The following is a 26,893-nucleotide window of genomic DNA, read 5'->3' as shown; positions in this document are numbered from 1 at the left end:
TTTTGAAAGGCTTGGTTATCCTGGCTTCCACGGTACCAGTGAAGAGACCCTATTCATATTGAACATAGTAGTGGAAAAGAACTGAAGTACTATGGATGCTGGATCTGAGGCTCGCATGGGGATCATACCGGCAGCAGTCACCGTGTCCAATGTGGCGCTGTTGAATACAGGAAAGCTGGTGGCCTTGCACATGAATTAGGAGCAGGAGTAGGCCATTCGGCCCCTCGAGCCTGCTACACCATTCAATAAGATCGTGGCTGATCTGATTGTGGCCTCAAGTCCACATTCCGCCTATGCCCAATAAACCTTGAATGGCCAGCATCTCTCAGTGGGCATGATTACCACCCCCAGGACCCTTGATCCTGTGGAAGGACCCGCTTCTGACCTGTTAAGTGCCTGAGTGGCACAAGGTGCACTGGGCCTTCTTGAGCAAGGGCGATGAATGGGGTCTTGTTAGTTGTCTAGTCGGCAGCTGAGACCCTGTGCCTCTACATGATTCCGACCAACGTTACAGATTACTGACCTCATTTAATCTGTTCTGAGGAAAGGTCATTGACCTGAAACTTTAATTCTGCTTCTCTCTCTCTCTCTCTCTCTCCACAGAGGCTGCCAGGCATGCTGAGTATTCCCAGCATTTTCAGTTTTTATTTTCTGGCCATTGCTGTTTTGGGAGTTTACTGTGTGCAAATTGGCTGCCATATTTCCCACATTACAATAGAGACTACACTTCAAAAGTGCTTAATTGGGGTTAGCACTGCTGCCTCAGGGCGCCGAGGGCCCGGGTTCGATCCCGGCCCTGGGTCCCTGTCTGTGTGGAGTTTGCACATTCTCCCCGTGTCTGCGTGGGTCTCACCCCCATAACCCAAAGATGTGCAGGGTAGGTGGATTGGCCGCGCTAAATTGCCCCTTAATTGGAAAAAATATATTTTAAAAGGGCTTAGTTGGCGTTTTGGGTCCACCTGAATCATGAAGTTGCTGCCTTGTGACTGACCAAATGCAATTGGGAGAAATTCCTCATGAAAATTGTGCTTTCTGATGCTTGTGCATAATGTAAGAAGGAATTATTTACTGATCAAATACCAGCTGTTTTGCCTCAAAATATCGAATACTGTTGAAGTTGAGGGAATAGATTGGACGGGGAGAAATTGAAGCACAAATTGTAATATTTCATGCAGCATGTAACGGGCTGGCTAATGTGTTCTCTTTCATATTTCGCAGGATCCCTGCTTGCTGACAGTAAGAGAGAACCGAGGTATGGGATTGGACTTTTCAATAGTTAATCGTTGATTCTGAGTCTGTAGCTCACCAGCCCATCAGGAAAAGGAAATAAGAGTCATAGAATGGGCCATCTAATTCTGTGATTGCCCCAGTCAGCTCCCAAAGGAACTCTGTGGTCTGAAGTGCAAGTGCGTTAGAGAATAGAGCATCTGAGTATTGCACCATCAACAATTAGGTCCACACTGGCCAACCTGTTGCCATTCAAGAGAAAATCTTCATTTCTGTGTAGCAGGCCTGAATCCTAGGGCCCAAAAAAGGTGAAAGGTCACTTTGTGACCCACCAATTTCATTGGCGACATGATGGTTCTTAGCTGAATGCACATGAATTTCTGCCTTGTATTCAAGTTCATTTCAGCTTTTCAATCTCTTCCCTTAATGTCCTGTCCCAAAGGTTCACCTCTGAAGGTACCGTGGGCATGAAGGTACCGTGTCTAAGTGACCATTCTGCATGCAAGAGTGCTGGAAGGCTGTTCAGCTGTTGAAGGCATTAGACTCCAGTGCAATTTGGTGTTCACCTGATGTGTACACATGGATTTTAGTCCATCAGGAGTCACTGGATAGCAATCTGTGGTAAATGTGACCTCATTCCTTCCTCCAGCCCCTTTCCGTAACCCAGGGAGGGCTGACCCCAATTGTGGCTCTGCAGCTGAATCACCTAACCTAACCCAGGCTAGGAATTGAAGCGGGGGAATTCTGGTTGCATTGCGAGGTGACAAATTAGGTGAACACCATTGTCAAAGCCAGCATATTGAAGGTTCCTATGTGTTTAGTCATAGAAACTGAATTGACTGACTGCCTTTTCTGCACAAGGCTTCCTGTTAAAGTTGCTGGAAGGAAATGATTTTGATCAGGAAAGGATTAAATAATCAGCTGCTTTATTCCTTGAAACCCATACCAAAAAGTAAATTGTAAAGTTAGTAGATATACAGCACAGAGGCAAGCCGTTTGTGCCAACAATGACTTATATAGCGCCTTTAACTTAATAAAACAGCCCAAGGTAATTCACAGAGGAGTCTTAGAAAGCAAAATGTGACTTCGAGCCACAAAAGGCGATATTACAGCCAACGGCCGAGGTTGGTTTTAAGGAGCATCTCAAAGGCAGAAAGAGAGGTTGAGACGCAGAGGAAGGAAGGAGGGAAGGAATCTCCGAGCTTGGGGCCCAGGGATCTGAAAGAATAGCTGCCAATGATGGAGCAATGGAAACCACTCCCCTGCCTCATTTAACTCCGATGTGGAGATGCCGGTGTTGGACTGGGGTGAGCACAGTACGAAGTCTTACAACACCAGGTTAAAGTCCAACAGCGACAACGCAGAATCGCCGAGCAGAAGCTTACAGCCAAGTTCAGCACACATGAGTGCGGCCTCAACCGGGACCTGGGATTCATGTCGCATTACATTCATCCCCCACCATCTGGCCTGCGAAATCCTACCAACTGTCCTGGCTTGATACAATTCACACCTCTTTAACCTGGGGTTACCCCATCTCTGGATCTGTAAAGATGTAATCACCTGCTAATGGTCGCATTCCAAGCATTGTTAGGCATCTTTGAATTTGTCTATATATATGTTTCTGGAACATACCTCTTCATTCACCTGAGGAAGGAGCAGTGCTCCGAAAGCTAGTGAGATCGAAACAAACCTGTTGGACTTTAACCTGGTGTTGTAAAACTTCGTACTGTGCTCATTTAACTCCATCAGCATAGCCCTGCCTTCCCGTCTGCCTCATGTACTTATCTAGCTTGCCCTTGAATGTATCTGGACTATCCCTTAAATGGATCCATGCTGCATCTTTTATTTCCACTTGGATAAGTGCAGGTTATATACAATATAGCAAAACGTGACAATCTACCACTGCTTAGAAATCATGGTGAGGCACTGGATAGCTGTTGACACCAATGGAATTGTATTCCAGTGGGCGGGGAGGAGTGGAAGTGGGAGGTTTGGAGGGAGGTGGGTGGAACATTTTAAAATGGGTTGTTTAAATAATTGTGCCCGAGAATGTCCACCTGCTTCACGGTCGGCGATCTATTGATTTGAGAACTGGCCCCAGTAAAACCTTCAGTAAACTGCGGTGAATTTTCCATTTAAACTGAGCGGTCAGCCTTTTGGCTTTCATGTCATTGCATGTTGTATTCTGCCATCCTCTGATTAACCTTCACCATGAGAACTAAACGTCTCTCGAGCTTCAGGGAAAATAATTTTAGTTGTAGTTCCAAGAGTAATACCATATCGTTCCTAGAAATCTTCCTCAATTGAAAACACATGGGATAATTGCTTCAGCTTTTTACCAGAATCTTTAAGAAGTGGCCTTCAGGGAACAAACTTCCGCTTGTAGAAGATCGAGCATCAAATGTGTGCCCTAAAGGGTGACTAACATTTTGTAGATTCTTGAGACCATTTTTCCCCTGCAAAATGAGCTAGTTTTTGAGCTTTTTCAGAATCTTTTTCTTGCCGCCCCTAAACGCACCAGTTCCCATTATTTCCATTTCCATGCATGCTGGACACCTTGTAGAACCTCACGTTAATTACGTTCTGTGTGTCTAGATGGTGAGTGGTAGCTCTTCCATTTATTTATTTATTTTAAAAATAAATTCAGTGTACCCAATTCATTTTTTCCAATTAAGGGGCAATTTAGCATGGCCAATCCACCTACCCACCTACCCTGCACAGCTCTTCCATTTATGACAGCTGTATGTGCACTTTTCTGGCAAAAGTCATTAACTACTGATCAGAAAAATTAACTCTTGATTGACTTTCTTTTCCTTAGCCCAGAGGTTACAGATGTAAGCAAAGACCCCAGGGGTTCAAAGCTAACATCTCTTTGGATCTGTTACCTGCGTCAACTGAGAAATTTGGGGAAATCCCTCAATGTCAACAGTGGATGACCTTGCACTCCATTCCAGCAGAGCATCAATGTGTTGATAGTGGAGCGCGATTAATTGCTATTTCTTTTTCTCTTGTGCAACAGCTAAAATTGGGGAAGCTCTAACAGCTGCCATCTTGGATCTAGTAGAACTCTACTGCAACAGCTTCAATGCGGATTTCCACACGGTGGTTCCGTGTCGGAAGGACGCCCAAACACAGAGTGCTTCTCTCGTTGATAGTCCTCTCAGTTTCACCATCTATGCAGCTCACAGGATTCCCATCTCATGGGCAACTAGGTAAGGGGATTAAGTTCAGCCTGTCAAGTAACAATTACCATTGCCCTGTTATTTGGGCATGTATACAACATGTCGAGCAGCCTGGATAAGCATTGGTCATTTGCCATTTGGGGGTGCATTACTTTCCCGAGAAGGTAAGAGGGCCACTTTCTCAATTAATATTGTTTTTTCTTTCATGAGATGGGGCTGACCGGCAATAAAATGTTTTGGGAGCTGAAGGGGATGATACAAAGAACAAAACTTGCATTTATTACAGTGCCTTATCCTGAAACGACCCACAGTGCTGCCGATACGTTGGATTACTTTACAAATAGGGTTATTGAATACGGAAGCAATGCTAAATCCATGCAAACCATTTATTCGGGCACTTAGGAGGCGCAATTCTCCCAGCCCCGCGCGGGCCGTTGTACGAGGCTGGGCCGCTGATTCTCTGGCCCGGATGGGGCGAGTGACCGCACGGAAAAAGCACGGGGGCGACCTGTGGGGGGCGAGGGGGGCTCCGTCCCGCACAGCCGCGAACGGGGCCCACTGATCGGCAGGCTGGCCTCACCCCCCCCCCCCCCCACCCTCTTTCCCCCCCCCCCTCCCCAGGCCTACTTTGTTGTGCGTCCGGCCCCAGAACCCCCGCACCATGTTGCATCGGGGCCAGAGCGTTCAGTAAGGCCACCACGCATGCACGGGTTTGCGTCGTCCACAGTGCACACCAGGAAGTAAGGCTGGAGCGGCGTGAACCACTCCAGCGCCGTGCTGGCCACCTGTGGGGACCAGAATCGCTACTGTCTGCGCCCGTTTCGCGCCGTCATGAAACGCGATCCCACGATCGGAGAACAGCGCCCAGGATGTTTGTATCTAGTTTTGGATGCCTCACTTTAAGAAGGATGTCAAAACCATGGAGATGATTTTTACATCCTTAAGTGGGGTGCTCTTTCCAAGAGCCGGTGTAGACTCGGTGGGCCAAATGGCCTCCTTCTGCACTGTAAATTCTATGATATGGGCAGAAGAGATTCACTAAGATGATAATAAGGAATGATGGGCTTTGATTATGAACAAAGAACAAAGAAAATTACAGCACAGCAACAGGCCCTTCGGCACTCCTAGCCTGCGCCGATCCAGATCCCTTATCTAAACCTGTCACCTATTTTCCAAGGATCTACTTCCCTCTGTTCCCCACCCGTTCATATATCTGTCTAGATGCATCTTAAATGATGCTATCGTGCCCGCCTCTACCACCTCCGCTGGCAAAGCGTTCCAGGCACCCACCACCCTCTGCGTAAAAAAATTTCCACACACATCTCCCTTAAACTTTCCCCCTCTCACCTTGAAATCGTGGCCCCTTGTAATTGACACCCCCACTCTTGGAAAAAGCTTGTTACTATCCACCCTGTCCATATCTCTCATAATTTTGTAGACCTCAATCAGGTCCCCCCTTAACCTCCGTCTTTCCAATGAAAACAATTCTAATCTACTCAGCCTTTCTTTATAGCTAGCACCCTCCATACCAGGCAACATCCTGGTGAACCTCCTCTGCACCCTCTCTAAATCATCCACATCCTTCTGGTAATGTGACGACGGGAACTGCACGCAGTATTCCAAATGTGGCCTAACCAAAGTCCTATACAACTGTAACATGACCTGCCGACTCTTGTACTCAATATCCCATCTGATGAAGGCAAGCATGCTGTATGTCTTCTTGACCACTCTATCGACCTGCGTTGCCACCTTCAGGGTACAATGGACCTGAACTCCCAGATCTCTCTGTACATCAATTTTCCCCAGGACTCTTCCATTGACCGTATAGTCCGATCTTGAATTGGATCTTCCAAAATGCATAACCTCACATTTGCCTGGATTGAACTCCATCTGCCATTTCTCTGCCCAACTCTTCAATCTATCTATATTTTGCTGTATTCTCTGACAGTCCCCCTCGCTATCTGCAACTCCACCAATCTTAGTATCATCTGCAAACTTGCTAATCAGACCACCTATACCTTCATCCAGATCATTTATGTATATCACAAACAACAGTGGTCTGAGCACGGATCCCTGTGGAACACCACTAATCACCTTTCTCCATTTTGAGACACTCCTTTCCACCGCTACTCTCTGTCTCCTGTTGCCCAGCCAGTTCTTTATCCATCTAGCTAGTACACCCTGAACCCCATGAAATTTCACTTTTTCCATCAGCCTGCCATGGGAAACTTTATCAGCCCTTCCCTCATCAATTAACTTCATCACTTCCTCAAAGAATTCTATTAGGTTTATAAGACATGTCCTTCCCTGCACAAAACCACGCTGCCTCTCACTGATAAGTCTATTTTTTTCCAAAGTGAATAGATCCTATCCCTCAGTATCTTCTCCAACAGTTTGCCTACCACTGATGTCAAGCTCACAGGCCTATAATTCCCTGGATTATCCCTGCTACCCTCCTTAAACAAAGGGACAACATTAGCAATTCTCCAGTCCTCCGGGACCTCACCCGTGCTCAAGGGAGTGGTTAGAGAAACCGGAACCTGAGAACAAAGAAGGACAAGAGGAGATTTAACAGAAGTATATAGAGAACCATTAATTCCACCGGTCAGTTAGTTGGGATATAAAGGATGAAATATTAAGGTTCTTTTAAGACGTTAGGAGAATGTTTGTTACATGGGAGATTATTGATGTTGGTTTGAAGTGCCTACTAGAAACGGTGTTAGAAGCAGAATCTGTAAAAGTTTTAAAAGTGAAATATTTGGGGAAAAAAATATTGAGAAGGATATGGAGAAAGAGAAAAGAACAATGGAATCAGGTGGATAGCTTTTTAGGGCACCCAGCAGAGGAATTGAGGGCTAAAAGGATCTCTTCATTGCTGTAAAAAAAAAATAATGATTCCATTGCAGAAGTTGAGTCTTCCAAACCTATTTTTGCTTGGGGGATGAGGAGTGAAAAGAGGCAGTTTGGAAAATGAGTTAGTATTGCAGTGAAATACTGTGACCTAGTAACACTGAATGCTAAAAGGGAATTCAAATTCCGTTGTGAAACCTCCTTACTACTTCTCTACACTATGTAATTAGTAATAACCTAGCTTCCTGTAGATCCACAATCACACAAAGTCTACCTAAATTAGTTTTCCTGCCCGAAGGTTGTGCATAAAAGATAGATGCTTTTCCTGTGTGCAGCACGGCCCTGTTTCGACATTTCCATTTAAACATTGGAATTTAATCATCAGCTTGGGGCAGAAAGACGGAGTTCGGTGCAGGGATTGAGTTCCAATAGACTGATGGAATCTGGTTGCATTGTTGGCTGTAGACCTCTGGTAACTGGATTCAAATTCAGGCGAGACTGAATCATTTTCTTCTCTTCGCTTTTGAAGTTAGCACCTTCGACAGTGCAGTTCTCCCTCTGTACCTCACTGCAGTCAGCCTAGATTTTGTGTTCAAGCATCCAGAGTAAAGCTTCAGCCCACAAGCTTGTGACTTGAGAGAGGGATAACACTGAACCAGGGCAAGAAATATTGTGACAGAAAGGGAAGAAGGCTTTCCTTAGTGCCTTTCATGACATCAAGGCACCCTAAAGTGCTTTACAACCATCCAATCCTTTTGATGTGTAATTATTGTGTTACAATCCCAGTTGTTATAGCTGGGTGGGAAAGTCCCGGAATGGAACCCTGGCTCAAAAGACCGTGGGCGGGATTCTCCGGTCCGCCAACCGTGTTTTCCGGCGCGACGCAGCGTGACGCCGCTGCCAGCGGGATTCTCCGTTCCCACAGCCGGCCAATGGGGTTTCCTATTGTGGCCACCTCACACCGTCAGGAAACCCCTGCGCTGCCGGGGACTGGAGCATTCCGCCTACGAGAATTCTGCTGTGTAACTTTTGTTTTATAAAGCATGGAGGAACCGAGTTACAAGACTACTAATTAGTTTTAACAACAAGAAAAAAATATTTACTAAACATGAAAGAAATGGATTATACTACAATACTCCTTACTCTTCCCCCCCCCCCCCCCCCCCACCCCCATCTTAACAAATGCACACATACTTTAAGGTTAACATGGATTACAAAATGCATCTTAAAGCACAATGGTCCCATTAACACACAGTCCCTTTTAAGTACACAGATTGGCTATGGTCAAATGCACACACTTCACGCTGAACCTAAATTAGTGTCAGTGATTTTCTCCTCAGAAGCCCCCCCAGATGATTGTCACATTAGAGTTACCAAAATCTCAAAAACACACTTTAAAAATCTTCTCCCATAGTAATGCTTTCCTCTCACGGTTTGCATTCCAAAATCCCATCCAAGTTTTACAAATGACTCTTTTAAATGTTGCTCCAGCTCCACTTCGAATCAAGTCCAGGATTTCTTTGTCTTGATTGCTGTGCAAACTGCTCACAATTAGAACATGTTTTTTTTTTAAAAAAAAGAAAGGCCCTCCGGGCATTGTGAGCACAGGACGTGTTTACGATCTGTGATTTGTTTGCATTTTATCAACTATTTATTACCGTCTTGTTGGAAATACCGCCAATAAACTTGCATCAACCTCTTCAGAGACCCAGCCCTCAAACAGGACATTGGTCCCATGTGTCATGCATCAACTTGCAAGCACCATTAGACAAAATGTACAGCGACTCTATAACAGATATACCCTTGTCTTAAGGAATATTAAAACTGTAGTTGCAACAGTGCAAAGTAAAAGCTTAACATTACTTTTATTATACTCCACACTGGTTTTCAGTGATTATAATATCAACCCACATAAATAGACACCACACATTTCATTCAAGTATTGAAATATAGAAAGATATACAACTCAGGAAAGGGCCTTTTAGCCCATCATATGTATGCTATCTGATGTAATCCCACGATCCTGGCCCATTGCCCTGGAGGTTACGACACCTCAAGTGCCTACTCGCATTCTTTTTAAATGCGAAGATAATCTCTGCCTCTAGCACCCTCCCAGGCAGTGAATTCCAGGTCCCCACCATCGTCTGGGTGAAAGAGATTCTCCTCAAAACCCCTTTAATCCTCCCACTAATTAATTAAGTCTACAGCCTCTGGTTATTGACCTCTCTGCTGAAGAAGTCCATCCAATTCATTCATTCATAATAATCTTTACTAGTGTCACAAGTAGGCTAACATTAACACTGCAATAAAGTTACTGTGAAAATCCCTGAGTCGCCACACTACAGCGTCTGTTCGGGTACACCGAGGGAGAATTCAGAATGCCCAATTCACCTAACAGCATGTCTTTCGGGACTTGTGGGAGGAAACCGGAGCACCCGGAGGAAATCCACGCAGACACTGGGAGAACGTGCAGACTCTGCACAGACAGTGACCTAAGGCGGAAATTGAACCGGGTTCGTGGTGCTGTGAAGCAACAGTGCTAACCACTAAGTTCCCGGGCGGCCCTTTGCGTTTACCTCTCGATTCCCAGACTGTATTAAAATTACATCAAACATTTAATCTGTCTCTGCAGTCTGCTGTCCCACTTTAAATCACGTTACTGCGATTGTCGCTTTAACTTAGAGTACTTTGTTTACTCTTCCTTGAATCCTTATGAACAATATTTTGGTCTCTGGTCTTTGAACTGGTCTTTAAGTGTTCTTTTTGTCCCAATTCCCTGGTTATCTGGATTGCAACTTGTAAGTCAGGAAGCTTGCTTCTTTGCAGCTCCCGTCCTGTCCAGTCTTTCTTCTGGCAGAGCGGAGAGATGTTCACTCCCCAAATCCTGTCTCAACTGCCCTGGCTTCTAGTTAAAACTAAAACTTAAAAGATCTTTTTATGCTTACAAGGCCCCAGTTGCCAAACAACGACTGCTGTTTTTTTAATTCTTTATGGAGATGCCCTCTACCAGCAAAATAGAATCGCAGTTGGAACTTAACCAATCCCCACATGATCAAACACTTTTATCCAGCATGAATCTAACTACAGGTTTTACCCTTCAAGACACAGAAATATTAAATTAAACCCATTAAAGACTGTACCTTATTTCTTTTTTTAATGTATTTTATTCCAAACTTATTCAAATGATTACAAAACATAAACAGTCCAGGGAACATACTCCCCAACACACAATTATACAGTTTGTACAAATGTATTGCCATTTTCAACCCCTCGGCCCCCCCCCCCCCCTTGCCGCCCCACGTCGAACAACTCTTCAAACACGGCCACAATCATCCCCCACCTTGCCTCAAAGCCCTCCGCAGAACCCCTCAGTTCGTATTTGATATTTTCCAGACGGAGAAAGCCGTACAAGTCTCCCAGCCAGGCCGTCACCCCCATTCCAGTAGGATCCTTTGCCAGGCAACCAGAGAGGCTAAGGCCATGACATCGGCCTTCCTCCCCACCATCAGCTCCGGCTTCTCCGATGTCCCAAATATCGCCACCGAAAGGTCCGGCCCAACCTCCTCCCCCACTATCCTAGTTAGTGCTGCGAGCACTCCCACCCAGAATCTCTCCAACTTCTCGCAGCCCCAGAACCTATGTGCGCGGTTTGCTGGTCCCCGCCCACACTTCTCGCACTCATCTGCCACTCCCTGGAAGAACTCACTCATTCTTGCTTGAATCATATGCACCCTATGTGTCACCTTGAACTGTATCAGGCGCACAAGGAATTGTGTTTACCCTGCATAGCATCTCCCTCCACACTCCCCAGTTTATCTCCCCTCCCAGCTCCCCCTCTCATCTCTCCCTAATCGTCACCACCTTGCTCCCTGCTCTCCCAGCCACCCATAAATGTCTCCGATCCTGCCGACCCCTTCCATGTCCGGTAGCAGCAGTCGCTCCAGCAGGGCATGCTTCAGTAGCCCAAACCTTCCGCGCAAAGTCCCTTACTGGCTGTACCTTATTTCTTATGCTGACCAATACAAATATAAATCCCTTAAAACTACCATTATTTTGCTGACAACTGTTGTAATATGGGAATTGCAACAGCCAATTTTCACACAGAAAGCTCACATAGTCAACAATGTGATACTGACCAGCTAATCTGTTTAAATGTTAGGTAAGGGATACATATTGGCAGGGCACAACTTGCTCTTTGAGATAGTGCCATGGGTTCTATTATGTCCACCTGAGAGGGCAGGGTCCGTTTAATGCTTCATCGCAAAACAACACCTTCAATCTTGCAGCGCTCCCTCAGTATAGCACTTCATTTGGAGCAGCATTTGGAGTATTGTGTGCAGTTTTGGTCACCTCACTGTAGGAAGGATGTGGAAGCATTGGAAAGGGTGCAAAGGAGATTTACCAGGATGCTACCTGGATTGGAGGGTAGGTCTTATGAGGAAAGGTTGAGGGAGCTTGGGCTTTTCTCTTTGGAGCGAAGGAGGATGAGAGACGACTTAATAGAGGCTTATAAGATGATGAGGGGGATAGATAGAGTGGACGTTCAGAGACTATTTCCTCGGGTGGATGTCTCTGATCCTGCCGACCACTTCCATGTCCGGAAGCAGCAGTCGCTGTTACAATGGGGCAGAACTATAAGATTCAGGGTGGGATGTCCGAGGTAGGTTCTTTACTCAGAGTGGTTAGGGTGTGGAATGGACTGCCTGCTGTGATAGTGGAGTCGGACACTTTAGGAACTTTCAAGCGGTTATTGGATAGGCACATGGAGCACACCAGAATGACGGGGAGTGGGATAGTTTGATCTTGGTTTCGGACAACGCTCGGCACAACATCGAGGGCCGAAGGGCCTGTTCTGTGCTGTACTGTTCTATGTTCTATGTTAAGTGTCAGCCTGGATCATGTGCTCCAGTCTCTGACTTGAACTAGGGGTACTGACGAGCGAGAATAGAGTCTACAACCCTTTGTACAGTACATAACACATAGTGGGAAGGAAAAGTAGTTCATGTAGGCTTCAACCTCGCGACAACATGATGGCCTGCACTCTCCAATTAGTCCTGGCACTCTTGGGACAGGGAGGGGAAAAATCAGCTTGACCTCCACCTCCATATCCAACACTATTGTGGGAGAGTTCTTTTGTTCTAGTATTAAGATTGGATATGATAGCATTCATGATCAAGTAGGTGACATTCACATGACTTGCAAGTTAAACATGTTAAACTTGGGTTTGAACTACTGTTTGGTGCTGGTTGGCTACAGGCAAATGCAAACTCAGCAACTCGGAGAGCGGAAGGAAGAAATTTATAATGGGATAAAGGCTGCTGGTTCAATGGCTAATACCATCCACACAATATCCTGGGAATGAAATGTCGAGAGAACAGATGGTGCCCAGTAGGTGCTTAGCGTTTTTTAAAAAGAAAAAAAAAATTCAATCCCACGCACAAGGTGAAGTGTCCACAGCAGAGATCCGTGTGATCCCGAGAGCATCTGTGCAATTGCAATTGGCCAGTGAAAGGGTTAATCCTCTGCACTGGCCTGTGGCTGGAGCTGCGAAAGGGACAATAGCCTTTCTGCTGTTTCTCTCTCGCCTCTTAACAAATGACAGACACATGCCTCAGTAGGAAGGGTAAAGGTATCAGCCAATGCCTGTTGACCTGCTTCTTGCTTTGGAGTAGCCGAGGGGGTTTGTCCCAATCTTGGGAAACTTCCCACAGTGTCCTTTTTTCTCCCCCGTCTTCTCAAGGCCCCGTGTGATAGAAAAGGCTGATAGAAACTGTGCTGCCCCTCGGGACCTCTGCCATTATGTGCCTCTAATGTATGCTGATTGACGATTGGCTCTGATAAATGATGTACCCTGGGAAACTCTGTTTGGCCTTTGGCCCCAGATGTAATCCGCCCCCTACTTGTCGCCAAGCACCTGTCACATGCTTGGTCTGTGCTGAGAAGCATTTTCTGTATAGGCATCTTCAATGGACAGATGTCCTTCTGCCTCTCGCCGGCTCCCACACTACCCTCGAGGTATAGATGCATGGAGGGGGGAGGGGCGGAGGCGGCTGCACAACATCTTTGTCAATCTGAAGTGGGTTAACTCTCTAAGAACAGAAGCGTGATTTCAGTTTGGTTGCTTTGGGAAAGAAAACAGATTACACGTAATTCTTACTGATTCAAGAAATCTCAGTTATGTGGTGCCCTTGTATTTTACTGGCTTCCGTTTGCAATTTGCGTTCAAAGTTATAACATTAAAACGGGCTTCAGGAATCTATCTGATTTACAACACGTTTAGCACTGCGGTGTGAGTGTGTTTTGGCAACTGCCTGGAGCTGTCAAATTATGTTTGATAATGCTCCGGTGAAGCATCTTTGGGTGTTTTATTAGGTGGAAATGGTGCTATATAAATTAAGTAGAAAAGTACAGACAAGACCTGCAGGCATGAAACTACCAGCTCAGGCATTAAACTGGGTCTGTTATGCTCCCACACTTTGTTGACGAGCATCCTTGTTCGCTCTCCATCTCCCTGAATTGGCCCTTGTCCATTTCCATTCACTTGCACAGTGAGTAATTCTGATCCTGCTGAAAGATGGCACTTCTGTACCTTTAAAATGATACTATAGAAAATAAATAAAGCCGCAATATGGAGTTACACTGTGAGTAATCCTGCAGGATTAATTGCCGCTCTCTCCACTTACAATCTGTGGTGGCTTGAGACCTACGCAGGAGGCTTCTAATAGTTAACAAAGGGGCTTATTGATGAAAGATAAAGGCAGTAAAGTAACAGACACGGAACACAATATAACAGGTTTTAATATCTCGGCTCCACACTGCCCAGGGCCCCGTACAACTCCCATTGGCCGGGGTTCGCATGCTCACACACTATTGGCCCCTAGCCGGCCACGTGGCCCATCAAGGCCGCCCCCTTAAAGGGGCCGCGCTACCACATAGTCTATTCCTCACTGAGTATATTCAAGATAGAAATTGACTGCATTTTGGGCGCTAAGGAAATCCTAGGTTTGGGGATGGATAGGGTAGGAAAATTAAGTTGATGTAGCCGTTCAGTCACGATCTTAATTCATGAAAAACAAGTTCGAAAGGTCAAATGACCCCCCCCCCCCCCCACCCCCCGGTCCCCACTCCTATTTCTTTTATTATTATTATGTTTCAAACTGAGAGGGGGATACTATAACAGAGGTTACTGAATCAAGCAAATTTCTCACAGTCAAATGCACCTCGAGAGCATCTTCTGCTGTTTGACTAGGCCGAGGTGCAGACTACTGGGGGAAAAAAGGTCAGCAAGGTAGTTGATCAAAATTGTTATACACGACAGCTCGTCGAAGCTTGGAGCTGAATGAAGATAGTGGCTGATCTTGTATGTGGGTTTAAAATACATTTTGTTTTTCTTCATTCCCCTCTGGCCCATCAGTTATGAAGATTTTTATTTGTCGTGTGGTCTCAGTCACGGCGGGAAGGAGCTGGGCGGTCAGCTACAGACCAAGAAAGCTCATGTCTACAAGTACCTCTTCCATCTCCTTATATGGGACCAGAAGTGAGTAAATGATACTTTGTTCTCCTACCGAAAAAGTATGTTTACTAAAAAGAAATCTCTTGGTTTAGTACAAATGCTTGCATGAAGCAGATGGATTGAATGGCTGTACATTCTATGAACCTGTCTTCTAACTTTATTTGTTTCCATCTCCCCCTTTACTTATTTGTCTTGTGGTGCTTGCCGGGTCCATTAAAAGTTCTCCCAGTACCTCTCTCAAAGTGAATGTCCTCAATGTGTTACCCATGGAAAATCTGGCAGTGTTCGCTCTGGAGATTACTGCCAGCAGTGTAGAAGGAGTCGGTGGCATTACAGCTGATGTGAAATAGTTTCTAGTTGCTTCACTCTTCACTCTCCACACCAACCTCGCAATGTTACTGGTCTTTTTTTTAAATATAAATTTAGAGAACCCAATTATTTTTTTTCCAATTAAAGGGCAATTTAGCGTGGCCAGTCCACCTAACCTGCACATCTTTGGGGTTGTGGGAGTGAAATCAACGGGGAGAATGTACAAACTCCACACGACCAGTGACCCACGGCCGGGATTCGAACCCGGGTCCTCAGCGCCGTAGGTTGCGGTGCTAACCACTACGCCGCGTGCCGCCCTGTTACTCCGCTCTTAGCCATTCCTCCAGTGTGACTGCCTTGCCCAACCCTTGTCCTGTCCTCCCCTGTCGTTGGCCAGCCGGAAGTGTTGGGAATAATTACTTGAGCATCCTTTTAATCTCTTGTTCCTCTGTCTCTTCCAGCATCTGTTTTCCCATTAATGTTAATCAGCTGCCTCGAGAGACCCTCCTGACACTGACACTCTATGCCTTTCCCGTCCCTCCTCCTGGGAGCTCGTCTGAAGGCAGCAAACAGCGACGCACGGCGGAAACAATGGGATGGGTGACCATGCCCCTCTTCAACTTCAGGCAGTAAGTTCTTGGTGCCAAATAAACCAGGGTTCTACCTACACGTTTCTGCGCACATCAGTAGGGAGTGGATAATTGAGCTGCAATTTGATGTCGGGTTCAGGGCTTGTGGATGAACCCTATTTTTTTGAATGACTGCATTCTGCTAGGGGTGTAATATATATTTTTGTTGACATTATATAGCATGTTATTTTGTGTATTCACAAAAAACTTTGCTAATAACCCACTACAGTGCTGATACATGGCATTGTTTTTAAAAAAAAAAAATCTAGAGTACCCAATTCATTTTTTTCCAATTAAGGGGCAATTTAGCATGACTCCACATGGCCAGCGATCCAGAGTCTGGATCGGACCTGGGACCTCAGCGCTGTGAGGCAGCAGCGCCACTGTGCTGCCCTGATACATGGCATTGTTGGCCGACTTGCTAAACCTGCAACATTACTGTTGCGACCCTGACACTGTTGCCACATGCGTGTGCAACAGACCCTGCAATGTTTCTGGCCTATGACCAACCTCGAGGAGATACTCGCCAATGGCATAGCTTGTAAGTTGTTCTGGAAGGATCACAGGTTATTTATGTTGGTTATAACATGTAAGGCGTGTCACACCACATAAGGCACAGCATAAGACATCTGTCATCTCTCTCGATGCGTGAGGAGATTGAGAGTTAAATTATATACGTCAAATTGAGCAACTTCCGAGCCTTTGGAGTGTATTGACTAGTCACCATGTGACGGAGTGACCCCAAGGGAGTCCAAACTATTGATGCAAGACTAACTGTCCAGATGTACCTAGTAAGAGGCAGAAGTAGCAGAGAAACACTGTTGGATATTTTTACTTCTCCAATTCAAGTCATTTTTCTTTGTGTATCTAATCGTATTGCTTTTGTAATCAGCAAGGACCGTATTTTAATGCTGGTGTTTCTCACACTAGGTTATGATTAGATACAATAAAGAAAACACACTTGGTGCAAAAATAATCACCTCTATTAAAGCGATCATTTGTGAGAGGGAGGGGAATATCTTGCAGCTGTTTTCACATGTGCAGGTTTGGGAATTACTTTTGGCAATAAAAATGATGAATAGTTTGTTATTCAATCAATTGTGATGTATATGGGAGTCGGGAGCAACTGCAGCCATCGGGTAAAGCAGGGTTATAGAGTAAGAGATCATGGGAGTCTGATCACATCGATGGAAGGCTTTAAACGGGCTCAGAGAGCTGGGGGAATGCAAACTGAGACAATACAGAGCCAACACTAGCCTGAGTTTGAAACTACACTGTGACTCGCTAACATAGGCAACTTTGATTATAAATGCGGAAGGAACTTCTAATGAGATAGTGACAAAAAACTAGAACGATTTTGTGAACAGGGAGAACATGCCACCATATCAGGTGCTTTAGTTTGAGAGAGGTTTTCTAAAACTTTTTTTGCAATTGTATCTTGGTTGTGTACCACTTCTCTGCATGCGCCACCAGATACTGGACTGTTTGGTGACTTCTAGGACAATGAGCAGTAGTTTCTACCAGTGCCAAATTTCTCGCTCCTCTCCTTAAGAGTCCTGGGTTTCTGTACTTCAAGTGAGCTTTCCCCATGGATGAGATTGACTGAGTGTGCACTAAGGGCAGCACGGTAGCATTGTGGATAGCACAATTGCTTCACAGCTCCAGAGTCCCAGGTTCGATTCCGTCTTGGGTCACTGTCTGTGCGGAGTCTGCACGTTCTCCCCGTGTCTGCGTGGGTTTCCTCCGGGTGCTCCGGTTTCCTCCCACAGTCCAAAGATGTGCAGGTTAGGTGGATTGGCCATGATAAATTGCCCTTAGTGTCCAAAATTGCCCTTAGTGTTGGGTGGGGTTACTGGGTTATGGGGATAGGATGGAGGTGTTGACCTTGGGTAGGGTGCTCTTTCCAAGAGCCGGTGCAGGCTCGATGGGCTGAATGGCCTCCTGCACTGCAAATTCTATGAAAGACTGTTTGGCTGTTACAGCTGAGCTAGATCCGATTGTTCTTGGATTTGTTTGTTGTCACGTGTACCGAGGTACAGTGAAAAGTATTTTTCTGCGAGCAGCTCAAACAGATCATTTAGTACTTGAAAAGAAAATACATAATAGGCAACACAAGGTACACAATGTAACTACATAAACACCGGCACCGGGTGAAGCATACAGGAGTGTATTATTAATCCGGTCAGTCCAGAAGAGGGTCATTTAGGAGTGTGGTAACAGCGGGGAAGAAGCTGTTTATGAATCTGTTTGTGCGTGTTCTCAGACTTTTGTCTGTTGGAAGAGTGAGTAAGCTGGGTGGGAGGGGTCTTTGATTATGCTGCCCTCTTTCCCAAGGCAGCGGGAGGTGTAGACAGAGTCAATGGATCGGAGGCGGGTTTGTGTAATGGACTGGGCGGTGTTCACGACTCACTGAAGTTTCTTGCGGTCCCGGGCCGAGCAGTTGCCATACCAGGCTGTGACGCAGCCCGATAGGATGCTTTCTTGCGATGATTTATTGCTTTTAATGCTGTAAAAGAGAGATCCCAGGGACTTTACCTGAAGAATGGTGATCAAAGGATTTTCCAAAAACATAGTCAGGTCATAAGCCTGGTAGGTGTATTGAATAGAGAGCATAGAGTTTTAAGAAGCACATTCCAGAGGATGCTCACTGTCCACACAGACACATTGTGCAGTAAGAATCCAAGAGTCCATTGAGACCAGTTGTGCGAACTTTATTAGTAATAATAACCTTTATTGTCACAAGTAGGCTAACAGTAACACTGCAGTGAAGTTACTGCGAAAATCCCCTAGTCACCACACTCCGGCGCCTGTTAGGGTACACGGAGGGAGAATTCAGAATGTCCAATTCACCTAACAAGCACGTCTTTCGGGACTTGTGGGATGAGACCGGAGCGCCCGGAGGGAAACCCACGCAGACACGGGGAGAACGTGCAGACTCCGCACAGACTGTGACCCAAGCCGGGAATCAAACCTGGGACCGTGGAGCTGTGAAGCAACGGTGCTAACCACTGTGCTACCGTGTCGCCCCTTTCTATCTTTGATTTGAAGCATCGTAGTTTAACATTTTTTTTTGGTTAAAGTTGACACAGCTGAACGTACAATTTCGAAGTGATTCTGGTAAGCCGGCCATCTGCTCTCAACAACCAGATGTTTCTGACTCTGGTTGTGTGACTGTAGATTGATATCACACAATTTGGATATTGCAGAGAGTATTAAACCAACCCCTCCCCTTCCTGCCGCCGCTCCACGATGGGCCATTCCAGGAAGGCTCCTTGCTCAGTTGGATATTGCACATCCAAACCACACCTCAGTTCACAGTCTGAGGCCAAAGTAGCAGCTGCCTAGCGTGAAGCTGTTGAGAAAGAAATGTGAGTTAGAGGGTGACACAAATAATGAAGAAAGTCTTGGTAAAGATATGAGAGATAAAGAGGCTCTGCTGTCTCAGGAGCAATTTAGAGATGTCCAGAAATTCAAGACACTTTAAAAAAATAAAATAATTAAGTTTGTTTTGTGGGCGAGGCGTGATCGCAGGTTGAAAAAAAATTTTTTTTTTAAAATTCCACCTTTGCATCCAGCATGCAGACAGGTAATGATTACACAGATCAGCTGCGGAGAAAATTCCAGTGCTTTGTGCCACCACTGCACCTGATTCTATTTGAATGATGTTCCCAATTTGCTTTCAACCACGAGCCGTTTCCTTTCTCATGGATTCGGCCCACAGCTGCTCGTAACAGAACACAGAATTGGGTAAAATATATCTCCCCCCAGGATGCTTGCGGCTAGCAAAGGGGGAACGTAATCCTTCTTGTCTGCACTTAAGCCTAGCTCCAAAGTGCACTAGGCCCCCGTCTTCAGACTGGGCTTGCCGAAAGGTGCCCTCTTCTGTTGGATTGGAGTCAGTACTCAGCAAGGCCGTCGGGTAATCTGCTCTTTATGGCGCAGAGCTGGGGTTTTCGATATACCAGTTTGGTGGCCTTTTAAATCTATCTTCCCGTTGAGTTGGGGGTGTGGGGGGGGGGGGGGGGGGGTGGGGTGCTGCAGCTGAGGGACATTGGGTGGTTTCTATTGCAGTAATGGCGGAGCAATTAGTAGAGTGGTTTTATTTTCCAGAACCTCCCTTCTGTGACAGCTCGGCTGTGTCTCCCTGCAGCTAAACCTGCCCACAGATGAGATTGATTGAGGACGTGGCACGACAACCTGTCCTCCCCCATTCCTTTACTGCTCAGCGAAGTGGTCTGGCTGTTGCGCGGCACGGAGGCGCAAACAAAATCCTGGCAGTCTGAGTCGCATTCAAAATCCCGCAGCTTTGCGGCCCACATATATGAAAGTGAAAATACGGGCTGATCTTTCCATTCGCACCCTTCAGTGAGTACAGGCTTCAGTTTGACAGGTTCAAGTGAACCTTTCATTCCTCCGTCAGGTGAAAGCAAATGACTGCGGATGCTGGAATCTGCAGAAAATACTGGGCAATCACAGCAGGCCTGACAGCCTCTGTGGAGAGAGGAGTGAGCCAACGTTTCGAGTCTGGATGACTCTTTGTCAAAGCTGTCAGATGCTGACGGATTTGATGTGTGTTTTCAGCGTCTCTTTGTCCTTTCTTGCTGTATGTTGACCACACCGATAATGTTGCTCCTTGTCCTCAAGTAACATCATTTTAATCAGGGCTCACAACAGTTAGAATTCCTTCAAATTAAGTCCTGACTTTGTTTTGGTTCTGGTTTCTATATAACCCAGAATTAGGGATCACTTTTCAACAATGGGGTGTCCCTCATTTAAGACAGAGGTGAGGATAAATCTCTTCTCTCAGAGGGGTGTGTGTCTCTGGAATTCTGGTCCTCAGAAGGCAGTGGACGCAGAATCTTTGAATATTTTTAAGGCAGAACACATAGAACGTACAGTGCAGAAGGAGCCCATTCGGCCCATCGAGTCTGCACCAACCCACATAAGCCCTCACTTCCACCCTATCCCCGTAACCCAATAGCCTCTCCTAACCTTTTTTGGTCACTAAGGGCAATTTATCATGGCCAATTCGCCTAACCTGCAGGTCTTTGGACTGTGGGAGGAAGCCGGAGCACCCGGAGGAAACTCGCGCAGACACGGGGGGAACGTGCAGACTCCGCACAGACAGTGACCCAAGCTGGGAATCGAACCTGGGGCCCGGGCGCTGTAAAGCCACAGTGCTACCCACTTGTGCTACCCAGAGCTGGATAGATTCTTGGTAACCAAGGGAGGGGGGAAAGCTTATGGGGGATGGGCAGCAATGTGGGGTTGAGGTCACAATCAGATCAGCCATGATCGTATTGAATGGTGGAGCAAGGTCAAAGGGCTGAGTGAGAGAAGCTGAAAGAACAATAAATGTTGTTCATTCGCCAAATTTTGACAGTGTACCACCAGTTTTCTGACCTGCTAACTGTCCACACTGTTGTGGACAGGATGGGGTTTAATTTAAAACAGCCTTAGTTCGTCCTCTCAATCACCAATCCGTAATCAGAAGTCCTTCCTCAGATAGGAAACCAAAACTGCACACCATACTCCAGGTGTGGCCTCACCAATGCCCTATACAATTGCAGTAAAACATCCCTATTCCTGTACTCAAATTGTCTCGCTATGAAGGCCAACATACCATTTGCCTTCTTCACTGCGTGCTGTACCTGCACACTTGCTTTCAGTTACTGATACACCCAGGACACCAAGGTCTTACTGAGTATCCACCTCTCTCAATTTACACCCATTCAAATAATAATCTGCTTTTTGCTACCAAAGCTGATAACCTCACATTTATCCACGATTAGGCTGCATCTGCCATGCATATGCCCACTCGCTCGGCCTATCCAAATCCTGCTGAAGTATCTCTTCATTCTCCTCCCTGCTCACCCTCCCACCCAACTTTGTATCATCTGCAAATTTGGAGATAATACATATTGTTCCATTGTCCAGATCATTAATATATAATGTGAACAGCTGGGGTCCTAGTACAGATCCCTGGGGTATCCCACTAGTCACTGCCTGCTGTCATAATATGCACCCATGCACATCATGAGGTAAAAACAGGCGGTGACAGACACCCAGGTGAGCCAATCAACATACAGGACAGAACACAACCAATCACCAGACGGAACACCAGAGGGGGGCTTCCAACTATAAAACACACGAGGCATCAGCACTCCGCCTCTGTCCACTGGTGACAACTGTAGTGACAGTCAGGGTGTATATATTAGTCAACACCTTCTACACGTGGATCAGAGCTAGCCTGGTCTAGTAAGTTTGAGTTAGTACACTTCGAGTAGTCGAGTGTCAACCCACAACCAACTGTGTGCATTGTTACAGAAGTTCAATAAATCGTATTGAACCAACGCCTACGTTTGGTGTATGCTTTACCGTTGATCTGCATCCTGTTGCAGTCCGTGTTACCCCAGGGTGAATAACACGACGCCTGCCAATCGTAAAAATCGTAAAAATTATTCCAATTTTTTGATTACCATCTGCTAATCAGCTTTCTATCCATCTCAAGACACTACCTGCAATCCCATGCGTTTTAACTGTACATAGTAATCTGCTATGTGAGACCCTTTCGAAAGCCTTCTGAAAGTCTAAATAAACCACATCCACTGGTTCTCCCCTGTCAACTCTACTAGTTATATCTTCAAAGGATTCTAGTAGATTTGTCAAGCATGATTTCCCTTTTGTAAATCCATGCTGACTCTGCCTGATTATACCACTGCTTTCCAAATGCTGTGCTATGAAATCATTGATAATGGACTCTAGCACCTTCCCTACTACCGACGTTTGGCTCACTGGTCTATAGTTCCATTTTTGAAAAGCGAGGTTATGTTAGCTGCCCTCCAATCTGTAGGAAAGATTCCAAAGTCCAAAGAAAATGACCAGCAATGGATGTACTATTTCTACAGCCACTTCCTTATGTACTCTGGGGTGAAGATTAGCAGGCCCTGGAGATTTATGTTCCTTCAATCAATGCAAAAGATGAGGCTGAAGCATTTGCAATAAGCTTCGGCCAAAAGTGCTGAGTGGATGATCCATCTCTGCCTCACCCGGAGGCCCCCAGCATCACAGATGTCAATCTTCTGCCAATTTGATTCACTCCAAGTGATATCAAGAAACTGCTGCAGGCACTGGATACCGCAAAGCCTGTGGGCCCTCACAATATTCTGGCAGTAGTAGTGAAGACTTGTGCCCCAGAACTTGCTGTACCCCCAGCCAAGCTGTTCAGGTGTATCTACAACACTGGCATCTACCTGACGATGTGGAAGATTGCCCAGGTATGTCCGGTACATGCAAAGCAGGACAAATCTAATCCGGTCAATTGTCGACTGTCATGTGCGAGTACCTTTAAGAAATGGGTGTTTATAAATGGGTGTGTATATAAATATCTGTAGTGAGAGTACCTTTAAGAAATGTGTGTTTATTACTGCAGTGATGTCAGAGAGTGGGTGGAGCTGGGCTGTCTGTCGGCTTTTTACTTTTGTTTTAGGCTGTTTGCTGCAGGGTGTGTTTTAGTTTCGTTTTCAGAACTGGATAGCTGCAGTCACAGACACAAGGTGTATTAGAGTCTCTCTCTGTAACCTAAAGACTGTAAATCGATCCTGGTGATTTAAAACTAATAACAGTAGTGGCTTTAACCTGATGTGCTTCTGGTAAAAGGTGTATCAAGTCTTATGGATGTTAAAAGGAAAGCTTAAAGGATTACTTAGTGTTGTATTCTTTTGGGATTGTATTTGAATTGATGGTTGCTAAGATGTTCACTGTATGTTTTAAAAACAAGTGAACTTGAGTTCATAGAATAAACATTGTTTTGCTTTAACAAATACTTTCCATTTCTGCTCTACCACACCTGTAGAGTGGGCCTTGTGCTCCCCATACCACAATCTATTAAAAGCTGTGGGTCAGGTGAATGCCATGATGCACTTTGGGGTTCTCTAAACCCTGGCCCATAACACCAACACACTCTCGATCATCAGTAAAGTGATGGACGAGGCCATCAAGCGGCATTGCTTAATGATAACCTGTTCACTGATGCTCAATTTGGGTTCCATCAGGGCCACTCCCCTCCTGATCTCATTACAGCTTTGGTTCAAACATAGACAAAAGAGCTGAACTCCAACGGTGAGGTGCGAGTGACAACCCTCAACATCAACGCAGCATTTACCGAATGCGGCATCAAGGAGCCCTGGCAACATTCAAGTCAATGGGAATTTGGGGGGGGAGTGGGGGGGGGGGGAACTCTCCTCAGTCATACTGAGCACAAAGGAAGATGGTTGTGGTAATTGGAAGTCAATCCTCTCAGCTCCAGGACATCGCTTCAAGAGTTTCTCAGTGTAGTGTCCTCGGCCTAACCATCTTCAGCTGCTTCATCAATATCCCACCTTCCACCATAAGATCAAATGGGGAGATATTCCCTGATGATTCCACAAATGTTCAGCACCTTTCGCAACTCCTCAGATGATGAAGCAGTCCATTTCCAAATGCGACAGGACCTGGACAATATTCAGGCTTGGGCTGGCAAGTGGCAAGTAACATTCATATCACACAAGTGCAGGGCAATGACCATCTCCAACAAGAGAGAATCTAACCATCTTCCCATGACATTCAATGACATTACCATCACTCAATCCCCTACTATCAACATCCGGGCAGTTACCATTGACCAGAAACTGAACTGGTCTAGCCATTTAAATATGGTGGCCTCAAGAGCAGCTCAAGAGTAACTCTTCTCCTGACTCCTCCAACGCCCGTCCACCATCTGCAATGCACTAGTCAGGAGGGTGATGGAATACTCTCCATTTGCCTGGTTGAGTACAGCCCCAAAACACTTAAGATACTCCTCAACATCATCCAGGGAAAATCTGCCCATTCGATTGGCACCCCATCCATAAATGCTCACAGAAGAAAGACTTCTATAGCAACTTCAGAACATCCCAAACTGCTATTCAATCAGTGATTTTTTAAATTTTTATGAAGCATGGTGGTCACTGTTGTAGCCCAGGAAGTGCAACAACCAATTTGCACACCGCAAACTCCCACAAACAGCAAAGCGGGAATGACAAGATAATATGCTTCAGTCATGGTTGTTAAGAGATCGATATTTGTCAGGGCACCATGAGGAACTGCCATGTCCTCTTCACATGGTCACGTTGGATCTGTTGCATTTGCCTGGGAGAGCAAACTGGGTCTCAGTTTGAAGTCTCCCGCTCTCTCTGTACTGCAATGAGAGTGTCAACCTAGATTTTGTTCCTAGAATTGGGCATGAGCTTGACTGGAGTAAGAGTGCTGAGCCATGGCTGATGCTTAATGACATCCGCGACCATATTTTAAAAAATAAAGCACTTTTAATTGGCTGTAAAGTGCAATATTGAGGTTGTGAACAAGCCCATATAAATGCAATACTTTATTTTTATTGTAGACGCGGACATGGTTTTCATCTTATTAACTATGGTTTTTCTTGCTTTGTTCCCCAGTGTGCTGTCATGTGGTAGAAAGCTGCTTGGACTATGGCCATCCTGCCAACGAACCATCCTCACCACATTGACTGCCTGCAATTTCATTCAGCCAGACAGCGTCATCTTACAGGTAGGACAAAACCCACATGCAAATTGGCCAAGAACTTAGCCGCAGTGCTTGCAAACAATCTGTCTGATAAATGTCTCTAAGTTCCTCCTGGTGCAATATTTTAATGTGTGCTTTTTCAAGTATGTACATTTATTGTTCATGTTTCAATAATTTTAATTCAAAAAGTAAATCAGCACACAGCAACAGAAAGGCAATTCAGACACGTGTGGAATCCAAACACGAGCACAGAGTAGTTGGACCAAGTGGCCTTCTTACTGTGCTGTATATTCTATGTAAAAGAACAATTCACCGTATAATGTACTTGCAGTTTGAAGAAAGGAGGATGTCAATATTTAAAACAACAACAATCATTTGCATTTATATGGCAACTTTTGCATAGAGGCATAAGGGAAACTGATTCATCGAGCCAAAGTTAAGAGGTATGACTAAAAGCTTGGCAGAGGTGGAGTTCAAGGGAGGTCCTGCAGGTTAACTGTGAGGTTCAGAGGTAGGGAGGTTTAGAGAAAATGCAACAGGAGTGCGACCTAGATCACTGAAGGCCTGGCTGCCAACAGTGGGACAAAATAAGGTAGTCGCTGTGCGAAAGAGTGAGAGAAGCGGACAGTGCAGGGGTGTTGTAGGACTGGAGGAGGCTGCAGACATGAGGACAGACAAGGCCATGTCGGTATTGAAACTTAAGCGGGTGATGGATGAACGTGACTTGGTGTGTAATAGGACATGGCAAACAGATGAACTGGGGTTTACGAATGCCAAGCAGGACATTGTTGTTACAAACGAAGATGGAGGGCAGTGGAGAGATGTTTAAAGAAGCAGTCGATAGAAAATAAGCCTATCTTTGTAGATATGAACAATTGTCGAATAGGAAGCCATTTTGGCAGAGGGGAGTAAGGTGTGGAGCAAATGGAAGGCGAAGCCAGTCAAGTTACAGATTTGCACTCTTTGGATGCTGGTGTGAAAATGGAGGCTGTAACAGAGCATTGGATTAATTGAGTCTTGAAGTAAAGCCTTGGATGAACATTTCAACAACAGATGCATTGGGGTAGGAGTGGAGATGAGCAATGTTAGAGACGGTGTTTGTGAAGGAGGTATGAGGTCCGCAAGTCTGCAGAATTTGAGATTGTAAGCAATCTGATTCGGGCACGAACAGCGGCCAGGGAGGAGCTGGAATCATATAGAATTCACAGTGCAGAAGGAGGTATTCGGCCCATCGATACTTCACCGGCCCTTGTAAAGAGCATCCCACTTAAGCCCATACCTCCACCCTGTCCCTGTAACCCAGTAACCCCACTTAACCTTTTTTTTGGACACTGAGGGCAATTTATCATGGCCAATCCACCTAACCTGCACATCTTTGGACTGTGGGAGGAAACCGGAGCTCCCGGAGGAAACCCACGCAGACACGGGGAGGATGTGCAGACTCCGCACAGACGGTGACCCAAGCCGGAATCAAACCTGGGACCCTGGAGCTGTGAAGCAATTGTGCTATCCACAATGCTACTGTGCTTCACACACGGAGTTAGTGGGAAGGTCACAGAATTTGTGGCAGTCGCTGAAGACAATGGCTTTGGTCATCTTAGCAGTATTTAGCAGTAGGAAGA

At 45.8% G+C, this 26,893-nt stretch overlaps 1 protein-coding gene across 2 annotated transcripts in view; it reads left to right on the top strand.

The window, feature by feature from the left end:
- pik3c2b (phosphatidylinositol-4-phosphate 3-kinase, catalytic subunit type 2 beta) overlaps window positions 1-26,893 on the top strand; it is a 226,824-nt gene that overhangs the window by 102,914 nt on the left and 97,017 nt on the right. For both annotated transcript variants that reach the window (XM_072480072.1, XM_072480073.1), the window contains exons 10-14: window positions 1,219-1,252; window positions 4,247-4,439; window positions 14,674-14,796; window positions 15,543-15,710; window positions 25,184-25,295. In XM_072480072.1, the coding sequence (XP_072336173.1) occupies window positions 1,219-1,252; window positions 4,247-4,439; window positions 14,674-14,796; window positions 15,543-15,710; window positions 25,184-25,295 (630 nt within the window). The remainder of the gene's footprint in view (window positions 1-1,218; window positions 1,253-4,246; window positions 4,440-14,673; window positions 14,797-15,542; window positions 15,711-25,183; window positions 25,296-26,893) is intronic.

Source organism: Scyliorhinus torazame, chromosome 17, assembly GCF_047496885.1.
Source record: "Scyliorhinus torazame isolate Kashiwa2021f chromosome 17, sScyTor2.1, whole genome shotgun sequence".
Classification (NCBI taxonomy): Eukaryota; Metazoa; Chordata; class Chondrichthyes; order Carcharhiniformes; family Scyliorhinidae; genus Scyliorhinus; species Scyliorhinus torazame.
The sequence above is the reverse complement of the archived record's forward strand: the minus strand, read 5'-3'. Positions and strand labels throughout refer to the sequence as shown.